Here is an 11,671-nt window from a genome sequence, read left to right as displayed (position 1 = left end):
CCCTCATGTCAACTACTCCATCCATCCAATCAGCTGTCAGCTCTGAAGATAGAACCGAAGAATCATGCCATTATTTGGATTATGACCAAGTCCGATCAGCACCACCCGGAATCGAAGTCCGGAAAGCCAATGCTTGAATCCAAAATTTTCTTTACGACACTGGAGTATTGCGAAATCCCAAACTCACCGACTGAGCTTTTCCATCCCTGCATCCGGCAGCTAGAGGATGAATGGAACAACATTTGTGAAGCTGCAGAAGATCATCTTTCCAATATGGTATGAGAGTCAAAAACTTGTTTGCCTAGCCTTGCTGATCATTTAGTAGCGCAAGGAGACATTTCGTTCCAATGGAAGAAATACAGGCCTTATCAAGATCCTTTTGAGCGACGCAGAAAAGTGGACCGACTTCAAAAGGCTGCATATGATCCAAATGGAAACCCTTCGATCATTATGCAAAAGCTATGATCAAATAAACGGACAAGTTCTCCAAGAAGACGGCACCATATGAAACAAAAAAATGAGCAACGACTTCATGGGTGAAATAGAGGACACGGACAGAAGGCTGAAAGAAAAGTTCTCATCTCTGAACCTGGCCTCTCAAGAGCTAATTCAACTGGTCATCTTCACACCTCGTTTACCCTGTTGAATTTTACTAACATTCTGACAGGAATTCAACCTCACCTCAATCGCCGAGGCGCAAAAATCCACGTCCATGAATCGGAGTATGGAACGTCTGAGTTGGATCACTGTAGGCTTTAGCCCATTCCCATGCCCATCAATTGCTAACTGTAAGCAAAGTTCGTTTTCCTGCCACTTATGTTTATTGCGGTGAGAAAACCCCACATATTGAACTTCCAGACCCGCGGGGTGACAGTGACTAATCTAGGCTTTAAGAGTCTCTTTGGAATGAACATCGACCTGCTTGAGTCGAACCCGCCTTGGTGGCTATACATCCCATTTGCTGTAGGCACTACTATCCTGACATTGACTATATGGGTTTTATTTAAGAGCAAAAAGGGCGTAAGTGGCTTGATCGCTATTCATCTCGTCTGCTGGCAAAAACTATGATATTCAAACTGACTCCATGATCTGATAGTTGGAAGACACAATTGAACAGCGATTCAATGCCTTATTCAGACGCAGAAAACTCGGAGACGAAGAGTCCTTGCTGCATATGAATTACAGGAAGGGAAGAACAATGCAATTTGCAGGATCTGGGAAGAAGCGATCTTAGGTCATCATTTGGGCCCGTCTTACCTGTCCCCGGCTCTTCAATAGGGTGTTTCCCCACCTTTTTCCAATATCATAATGCTGAAGAACTCGACTCTACGTCAACCCTTGCCCGTAGACTCGGCGTAACATTACATGAGGTTGCTATAGAAGAAAGTTCCCACCGCAAAGAAGCGGCTGAGTTGTATAATTCAGAGTCTTGGCCTTTATTACCACCTTCAGCAATATAATCCTTGTTACCTCCATTTTGCTCTACCGAGTCTATGGTATACAATATCAGGGGCTCAAACCGGAGGCTCGCAGTACTAGGCATAGAGAAGCAATGGAAGGACAGGCTTTTGTGCACCGAGTTCTGTTAGGGTCAACCCAAAGCCTTGCGCTATGGAGACAATTTCCTGGCCGTCGGTCTCAGTTCAGGAACTGTGGTACTGTACTTAGCCACATCTTACCAGGAATACAAGGCCGTGGAACACGGTGAAGCAGTCAACTTCGTTGCTTTCAAAGCCAAGATTGACCTCATAGCAACTTGGGAAATTTTCATTTTGTTCCTTTTTCACTTTAACTGTGTAGGCAAGGATTGCTGGATAGATCTCAAGGTAGATCTACTGCTGCTGCATCGTTGTCACACGGACTAGAGATAACGAGGCGGCCCCTCGTCTGCGTTCCACTGCGCCGCACTCAGTTTCATCTCCTGTCGAAGGTCGAGGGACCATTGGCAGACAAGGCCCAGATGACCTAGTATGTAATACTGCGCACTAGTACAGAGCACGCCTAGAACACTGTAAAAATAGCAACGATTGATTATAGAATGGTCATTGGTCTATGAGGGCGAGCGAACGAGTTATTTATTTTGGGCAATACTAAAAGGACCCTAGAATTGAGTATTTGGACCCCATGGCCTTACGCTAAGCCTAATTAGGCCTAGCCTAGTAATTGTAATTCCAATGCATTAATCGGTAAAAATGCATCAGTTCTTGGCAGTGCTGGATGCCCCGGGTATCGGCGGTCATAAACCTTGGGTACTTCATTTACTATGCAGCTCTCTAATAAAATTAAGTCACCACCGTTTCTTACCAACAACCAACTGGACTCAGTAGCTTCTTGACCCCAAGATACTTCCATTTACTATGCAACCCCCTTATTAAATTAAGTACCGACCACTGCTCAATTTCCTAGAATCGCACTAGTCCCAATTAGGAAACAGAGGCTGATTTGAAAACTCCGCAGATTTGAAGGAATCCAGCTATTGTGGTCAAAACGTACGAGAAAGCAGTAAATTTTGACATATTTCCTATATACAGATATGTCCAATGCGTTCTGACGCTATTCAGAGAGCTCTCCGACGCTTCCTGAGCCGGTCGGACCAGGTATTCTGAGCCTGGGCCGCGCCCTGGGCCGTAGACGAAGCTATTCCTAGTGCCTGAGATGCCACCGGCGACGTAGGAATGCTTGCAGACAATGCCTGGGCCGTAGACGAAGCTATTCCCAGTGCCTGAGATGCCACCGGCGACGTAGTCGATGCGATTCCCGACGCCTGCGACGTAGGACTGCTCGCCGGCGACGTCGGGGCCGTAGCCTGAGCTCCCTGGGCTATAGACGAGGCTATTCCCACCTGTTGTGTGCCTCCACGTCCTCGTCCTCGGCCTCCACGTCCTCGTCCTCGTCCTCGACCTCGTCCTCGACCTCGCTGTCCCCCCCGTTGTATCCGCCGACCCTCCCGTGCTTCCTGGGCATCCACGATCTCAAACAGCGACGGATCCCGCTGCGTAGATGATGCCGTAGACGTCGGAAGGTTATTCAATGCGCCCTTAGGCCGCCCGCGGATGCTGGTAAGGATCTCGGGTTCTTGGAGAAGGTGGCTAAGGCCGATCGGCGGTGCTTCGGTCTCGTAGAGGTGCCACTGGGTATGAAACTGCGATAATTTGACAGAGACACCTATCATGTCAGCCCATTTGATGTCATGGATGCAGGGATAGCCCGTAGCCTTGCAGCCAGGCGTACAACCGACGGCGAAGGGTCTCTTGCCGGGTATACCCTCATCCTCCGGAAGATGCGCATGGTATAGCTTTAAGACCCGCCCGATCGCTTTTCGTGAAACCAGCCGTAAGACGTCACGGACGATCGGATGCCGCATAGCAGATAATACGGTCGGCGATCGCGCTTTCTCGTCGGCGATAGCTTGCTGAGAGAGCTTGAATTGCCTAAGAATAACAGTCTCGAAGCAGTGAAGCAGGGCAAGGAGGTTACGCCGCGAATTCTGGAGGTCTTTCTTTAGAGCTGCATGAGCACCCTCTACGCGAGATGTCGATGTCTCGCCGAGGTGGAAGAAGCTATTCGTAAAACAGCGTAGCACCTGCCGACCGGACTCGATGATCCAGTGCTTCTCGATATAGGTAAGGAGGTTCGAGAAGACTGGCTCACTATAGCAGCTACAAAAGTATAGCCACTGCTCTCTCATACGTTGCTCAGTCTCAGCGAAGACGACTCGATTCCAGCGCTGCAGCATCTTTAGCCAAAAAGCAGTGGCATACGCGATGTATGCCTCCTTCTCGACCTCGCCGGCGTCAATCAGGGCCTTCACATGTTTCCTAGCCGCCGGTATAGCCTTCGCCTTGATATTCGAGATAACATGCCACAAGCATAGCAGCGAGGCTGTCGTTGGCAATGCTACTGCGAGCGCATTGAGGAGGGCTTTCTCTTTATCAGTGAATACTGTGAGAGGCTTCCCGAGGCCATATTCATCGTAGATACCTTGTAGACAGCGTAGGGCCCAGCGATACGCGTCCTCGCGCTCACTCGGTAGGAATGCGAAGCCGACACAGAATGACCTCCCGATCGAGTTGACGCCAATGATATCTAGCAACGGCATATTGAAGCGGTTAGTCTGATACGTACAGTCCATCCATAGCACCGAGGGAGACTGTCGAAGCTGCGCAAGGCCAGTACGATGTATCGCGAAGACGCCTGATACTGTCTCGCCGTCGGCTTGAGTGGTATGGCGTAAGATCCAGTCTCCATGCTTCGGCAGCTCTTCGAAGAGGGCTTGTATCGGCGTCCGACCGGCAAGAAGCTCTTGAAGAAGACGTCTAGCACGGTTGTAGATGTCCGCCGGCCTAAGATGAATGCCCTGGCTAGCTAGAAGCGAGATGATCTGGCGTGGAGGGATCCCTTGGCGTATAAGAGGATCTAGAGTATCAAGATGAGGCTCGAGAGCTCGCCGGCGCAGCGTAGGATGAGTTGATTGAGGCCCCGGTTCGTGATTGTGCTCTCCATGATCGACCTGTAACCGCCAGAGACCGGTCTCCCGCTGTAGGCGGAGATTCAGACCGTACTCGCAGCCAGTCATAGACGTGAATGTCTGCCGAGAAGGTCTAGATAAAGCCGTATTCGCCACAGGAAGCTCGGGAGAAGCCGCCCGGCTAGAGTCTGGGCGTCTACCACGGTCGCATCGAAGAACCACGATGTATAGCCCATCGGTAGCGTTGGATTTGGTACGGCGCTTAACGACTGCGTAGCCAGTAGGCCCGAGGATGCCATTTATCGTATCAATTCCTTCCTGGAAAGTCCCGAAGAGCTGCCCGTCTTCGATTGTAGGTGTCTCCGCCGGCTCAGGGTCGATTTCAGGGCCGATTTCGATAGGATCAGGGGTAAAGAAGCGACTCGATGAGGCCGACGACCCTGCGAGACTCGAATCCCAGTCAGTCTCATTGAATTCAGGGGTGTGGGAGCCGATTCTTGGTGCCATTTCGACGTTTTGGTAGAGGGATGTCAACAAACAGTATGGTGATAGTTGCAACGCCCTCACGGGGCCAGTATCGCTATTTGTGAGCTGAAAATTTCAATAGAGACTGATTAGCCATTTCTGAGCGATGAAATAATTTTAGAAATTCGTATCGGCTATATTGGTGATGTTGTGATGTGTTGAAATTGGCGAGATGCATGAAGCCGTAGACATGGAGTTGGCGATGCCCTAATTACGGGGTAATTAATTAGTGGTGCTGACCTTTTAGGACTAGTGCGATTCTAGGAAATTGAGCAGTGGTCGGTACTTAATTTAATAAGGGGGTTGCATAGTAAATGGAAGTATCTTGGGGTCAAGAAGCTACTGAGTCCAGTTGGTTGTTGGTAAGAAACGGTGGTGACTTAATTTTATTAGAGAGCTGCATAGTAAATGAAGTACCCAAGGTTTATGACCGCCGATACCCGGGGCATCCAGCACTGCCAAGAACTGATGCATTTTTACCGATTAATGCATTGGAATTACAATTACTAGGCTAGGCCTAATTAGGCTTAGCGTAAGGCCATGGGGTCCAAATACTCAATTCTAGGGTCCTTTTAGTATCTCCCTTTATTTTACAGCCCCTAAATTATATAAAGCGGGGTCAGCCAGCCATGCATTTAGATCGCAATTCGGAGGATTATATAGAATGTTGAAATTGGATGTCTACTGAATTGGGACGCATCAATATCAAGGCCAACGAGATTGTTTAAGTCTGATCTTTCTCTTCATAAGAGGAAGACCCTATATAAATGAGAATTCTTCTCCTGATCCATACTCTACTTGGTAGGTCTAATGCTGATCACCATATTCATGCCTTATATGTCAGGCATCTAGCTTGGATGCGCCATGAATCTCAACATAGAAGAATGATCTTGCTATTTTGTCGAATCATTCCCTTCACTTTGACTTTGATACCAAGCCTAGTAGATTTCCAATTTTCCCCCTTACGTTAAGCCATGGAGAAGAAAACTCCTAAATTTGCATATGAAACCCTGAAAATTGATCTAGATCCTGATGCTCCTTCCCCGGTTATGTTAGACAGGGAGGGCTAGTAGACTATCCTCACGCTAATCGCTAGGTTGGTATTGCACAATTTATCCCGTATCATATTCTAAGGTTCCCTCATCACTAATGTAAATCAAGCCTGCACTTCAACACAGAATATAGCGATTTAGAGATTCTCTGCAAAGAAGAAGTCTTCTCCGCCCATAAGGTTGTCGTTTGCCCTAGATCAGAGTATTTTTACAAGCTTGTTATAGAGGTTTCACCGTCAGAACAGTCTTATCTTCGGCAGACTATCCGAGCAGCAACTGACAGGCCGCCGTCCCAACTAGGAGACCATGACCTTAATAAGTATAGTGATTGTTTCGCATATGCTGAAGCAGATTATCAACACGATTGAAAAACTTGCCACAGCCTGGCACTGGACATGGATGAGCAAGAGGGTTGATGTGTAAATTCCGAATGTGGCGAACAAGGGAGGATTCCCGCTTGAAAGTGCCTTGGTAGCTGCAGCCTTCCCACTTGCATTGAAACTCTGGATCACCTCCGCACTCTGGATCGTTGGAGATATGCCGCGGTGAACTATGGAATGAATCAGACATAGCACCGATTTGTATTGAGTGTTAGGGGACATGACCTACCAGCTAACTTGACTTTCTCTAGCTTGGCTCCGCGCATTATTTCGCCCCCGAGAAATTACAGCTGATTGCCATGGGAAATTCGAAGATTCCGCAAATGTAGGATTTGAGGTACCCTGTTGGTGGGGTACGCTAGTTGACGTGGCACGAGTAGAGCCTCCCTGCATTGCCAAGACATTCACCTGGGTGCGAGGCGCCAGGTAGGATGAGATAGGTACATCATTGGGCACAGACCCTTCAAATTCTGCAATTTCTGCAGATGCGCCGCTCCAGCCGAGATCAGGAGCCTGATGAGAGAAGGTCTGGACAAGATCGTCCGGGAAATGCCCGTAAATACGGGCGTCTGTCCATCTTTGATCATAAGGCAACGTCATTTCAGATTAAGAGATTCAGCAAGAATGAGAGAAGCTCGCAAGATGGGCAATCAGATATAGATGCTTAAGTACTTTTGATGATAGGTGATTATGGAGATCGAATCCATTCCGCCAGGGGCGTTGGACCGTTATATATTCTTGAGACAGGACTGTAGATGGACATTGAGAAACTGAGCCTTGGTGAACAACGTAGAATTCTTGGATGGAGGCGATAGATCGTTCACCCAGAGGGTGGAGAACGAACAGCTCGATGTTTGAGAAAACACGAATGATGTTCTTCTAACAAACGGTCGAGGGCATATTGGGGCTCTCGTGCCTGACCGCAACGCACCGAACAACAAATGAGAGCCCGCAGGGCATTGACATTGTGGAGCGCCACTTGACTTCACGGGCGCCATGTACGCCAAGCCTATTTCATTGCGAAGTTTGAGAAAGGGCCAATCAGACTTCAAGCTTGGTACTATTTTCAGTGTCGCCTGCCTTGCAACCTGGAAGATGGAACAGACTTAGATCTGACTGCATTATCCGTAGACAAGCCTCAAATACCTTAAGATGGCTGCTTCGGCATATTCATCACCATCGTCTCCTTCCCAATAATCTTCACAATATTTATAATCGCCACAATCATCATGACGGACCCGAATTTCGAACCTTTCAAGCTCGAAATCGAGCGTCTGTACATCCATGAGAACAAAATCTTGTCGGAAGTGATGGAGTATATGGAGTCCAAGTACTCTTTTGTTAAGTCGTAAGTTTTGCAATACAGCAAGGCCGCTCCACTCAGCTAACAGATCGAAAGTTCGGGTCAGTACAGCCGCCAACTCAAGAAATGGGGGATTTCCAAGCAGAACATCAAGGCCAAAGAGTGGGAATGGATTGGAAATAAAGAAAACAAAAGAAAATTACACGAGAACAAGGAAAGCGAATTCTACATGGGCGGAAATCAGGTTCACGTACCCCAGGTCAAGAAGGCAAAGTATAGAGACGCCTATTGTTCAAGTATAGCCAGGTTCTCTACTGGTAAGCTCCGCATCTGCTTTTGAGTAGGTCAGAGATCAATGGACTGATTGTTTTCCAGCACCTTCCCCGAATACCCCAGAGGGCTTTTTTGTTTGCACTCCCGCATCGCCAGGCATGCATCTTCTCTGGAATGGGTCTCTCCCATGGCTGCGATTCATCAAGCTTTTGCATTCCTCGCAGAATGAAGGTATGGCTCTTCTGAATCCTCTTCGTCGGATTTGATGAGGCCAAGTCTTACCAAATGTTCAGAAGCACCATCGCCGTCCTCGTCTCTTACCATCAAAACCCCTCACGGGGCTGATGCACTCTCTCGCAGCGTCAATCACCAACTGATGTCTCGCTTAAGCACACTAATTCCATGGAATAAATTAACACATCCTCCGAATTTACATAGCAGCTCTCGAACATCAACAGCCCTGAGCATACTTATGCCGGAGGAGTATGAGGGTCAGCACGATGCTTTGTCAACAGACTTGAATAGCTCCAAGAATAAAGGCAGAGAGCATCTCGCATTGGAGCTATTTCTTCTTTCAAACAACATCACTTCGCAAGATCCTAGGGGACGGACAAGTGAGAACATCAGATCTGATGACGAGCGGGTGATGCAAATGCTGGAAGATTCTGGTTGGAAGGATTTGAAGCATATTCAGATCCTTTTATCGACTCGTGAGCCAACTGCTGAAGCTATTGCAGAAAGGGTGTTTACAAGTGCATTGAGACTTCATGACATAGAAACGGTGGCGATGATGCTCAAGTTCAAGATGGATCCCAACAGCGCATCAATTGAGTCGATCTCTCGTGGTATTTTGACACCTCTTCAATTCGTCGCAGCAAGCCAAGATGAGCGGAGCGAGGAGCTCATCAATCTTCTTGTATCCCATGGGGCTGATGTAAATTACACATGCAATGAGTACCCACCGTTGTTTTATGCCATTGATGAACATGGGAGCAGAAATATGCGCGCTTTTATGTCGCATGGTGCTATTGTAATGCCATCTTGCCTCTCTGCTGCCACTTGTCTAAAGGACATCGAAGCCTTTTCAGACATTGCCAATTCCTGCTCTGATGTGAACGCACGATCTGGATGGCAGGACCCCAGTGCTCTTGCTCAGGCTGTTACACATGGAAATGTTCCGATAATCAAAGTTTTACTCGCCAAAGGTGCCAATATCCATGATCTGGTTGTTGTGAATTTTGAGGATGACATTGCAACGACCACTATCTTGGGCCTCAGCGTTCAGTCAGCATCTAACGATGTTGTACGTGCATTGCTGTCGGGCTGCCATGAGATGAACCCCGACTTTGATGGTCTGCCTTATGTCTCCCCTGTTGTTTTAGCAGTGGAAAGAAAGAATGTTGAGATTACTCATGCTTTACTCCAAGCTGGGGTCGATATTAAACAAGCCGACGGGCAAGGGAAAATGACGCTACTTGAGCGCGCAACCGAGAACCGTTACTCAGTGGCCTTGTGCAAAGTATTGATTGAACATGGAGCCCAAGTCAATAGACCTGTTTCTTCCCAGAAATATGAGTCCTCAGCTCTTCTCAAGGCGCTTAAACGAAAATCGTCGGAAGTTGCTCAGCTCTTGATCGAGGCAGGCGCGCGACTCAATGATGAACATACTCAGCCCCCTTACACTGCACTTGGAGCTGCAATTGAACATGGAGATGGTATACTGATTCAGACACTCCTGGCCACAGGAGCTACAGTTGTTGGGACTAAACTGGAAGCGATTGGCAGTTTGGGTACTGCGATGTTCTTGCAGGCCAACGATGTACTTCGCAGGGTCTTGAATGTATCAGGGCCCGGCATTCTTGCTACTGCTTTACTTGCGAAGAACACCGACCTAGCTCGGTACTTGCTTGAGCACGACGCTGACCGTGAGTATCGAATGGGAAATGAAGACCATGTTCTCTCCAACCAGACTCCTTTGGAAGCAGCAATCGAAGTGGGGAATGTGACTTTCGCAGAGACCCTTTTGAAACGCGGCGCAAAGGTTACGGATAGCGTTCTTGCAGGTGCTATAAGCAAAGATCCTGTGCTTCTAAAACATCTCCTGGCCAGGTTCGGTGGATGTGCTCCAACTGCAGTAGGCATTGCTGTCTTTTGCGGAGAGCCCCTGCAACTGCTTCAAGAGGCAGGCGTAGACCCTACTGGTGTACCACAAATTCCCGAGTATTATTGGGATTTGGGGGACTTTCAACTGCCGCCTCCAGAGTCGGTACTCGAAGTGGCAGTGGTTGCAAGAAAAAGGGAGGCATTGCAGTTCTTGCTCCAATGGACTCCTTGGAATGCAAAGCTGATCGGTCGTGCCTTGACGTTTGCGATACTTTTGCAGCTGAATGAAATGGCGGAGGATTTGTTGCCTTTTGATTCTGATATGACTCAGGAGATTACCATCCAGTGCCCCTATTACGAGGACGACTTTGGAGAAGTCGCCGGAGAACGAGAAACTTACACTCCCCTTCAAGCTGCAGTTAACAGACAAATGATCCATGTCGCTCGTGCATTGATGGAAAAGGCTGATGTCAACTATCTTGGTCATGGGGTTCGGTGTCGAACAGCATTGCAACATGCCGTTGAAAAGGGAAACATGGAGCTTATCAATCTGTTACTTTCGAAACATGGAGCTAGGATTGATGAGCCTCCTGCCACGGACGGTGGTGCTACTGCGTTGCAAATTTCATGCCTCAAAGGTTATATGGGCATTACGAGAAGACTACTCGACCTAGGAGCGGATGTCAACGAAGCTCCTGCTAAGCATAACGGACGTACGGCCTTACAGGGAGCAGCAGAATACGGCCGAATTGACATCCTGCATATGCTGCTCAATGAAGGGGCATTGGTCATCGGCGAAGGTGAAATGCAGTATCGCAAAGCAGTTGAGCTTGCAGAACAAAACGGACACAATGCTGCCGCGAGGATGTTGAGGTCTTGGAGGGACTCCGTCTTTTTGAGTCCCTCAACTTCTTAACAAAGGCATTATCAAGACTAGAAGAATGGAACGTCAACTTTTTCTTTGAGCTACTAAATTAAACTAACCTCTTCCGTTTCTCGAGATTATAAAATTGCAAATACGCCCTTCTAGATTGGAACAAGTTCAAGCCGCAAAGTTTAGTATCATGTGGCGTAGAACAAAGATAGAAATGAAACAGAACGATACTAGAGAGATACAGAACAAGAAGCATGCCGAGGAAATTATAGTCCCCTTGATAAGAGAGTAAAAATGGCTATTACTTAGTAGATAACCCATTTCGAATAAAGTGTTGTTCTCAAGATTTGATATCTATGTTTAGAATTAGAGCCGAGTAGACCCTAGAGACAGTCGAAATGAATAAACTTCGTATCGAAAACTTTTGTCGTTCTTATTCTGATAAGAAGGTATTCAAGTTCCGACTCTTACTCTCGTGAAAAGCTGTGACTTAAGAGTAGACATTATGAAAGCCTTGTTCAGCCTAGGTATAGATGTTTGATAGTTAGTTTACTAACTTGATGCTATAAGCTTTAAAAAGTTATCTCTCTGAAAGTTACACTCCTACCCTAAGCTTAGTAGTCTGCTGCAGTAATCTATAAAACTACAATCACTTATATTAATTACCTTATATTAATTATGCATCGAACTTCT

General features: G+C 47.5%; 2 protein-coding genes across 2 annotated transcripts; one reads left to right on the top strand and one right to left on the bottom strand.

Annotated features, from left to right (window-relative positions):
• Positions 1-6,357: 6,357 nt before the first annotated feature.
• On the bottom strand, positions 6,358-7,025 carry N7508_003477 (uncharacterized protein; the record flags this gene model as incomplete). The annotated part of the gene is made up of 2 exons (XM_058461543.1): positions 6,358-6,595; positions 6,655-7,025. The coding sequence occupies 2 exons, from the start codon at positions 7,023-7,025 to the stop codon at positions 6,358-6,360; spliced, it is 609 nt and encodes a 202-aa protein (XP_058322120.1).
• A 629-nt stretch (positions 7,026-7,654) lies between these two features.
• On the top strand, positions 7,655-11,020 carry N7508_003476 (uncharacterized protein; the record flags this gene model as incomplete). Its single annotated transcript, XM_058461542.1, has 4 exons — positions 7,655-7,773; positions 7,825-8,045; positions 8,104-8,232; positions 8,295-11,020. The coding sequence occupies 4 exons, from the start codon at positions 7,655-7,657 to the stop codon at positions 11,018-11,020; spliced, it is 3,195 nt and encodes a 1,064-aa protein (XP_058322119.1).
• Between the last annotated feature and the right edge of the window lie 651 nt (positions 11,021-11,671).

The sequence above is a fragment of the Penicillium antarcticum genome, assembly GCF_028974205.1.
Source record: "Penicillium antarcticum strain IBT 31339 chromosome Unknown utg000003l_segment0_segment0, whole genome shotgun sequence".
NCBI classification, from domain to species: Eukaryota; Fungi; Ascomycota; class Eurotiomycetes; order Eurotiales; family Aspergillaceae; genus Penicillium; species Penicillium antarcticum.
The sequence above is the reverse complement of the archived record's forward strand: the minus strand, read 5'-3'. Positions and strand labels throughout refer to the sequence as shown.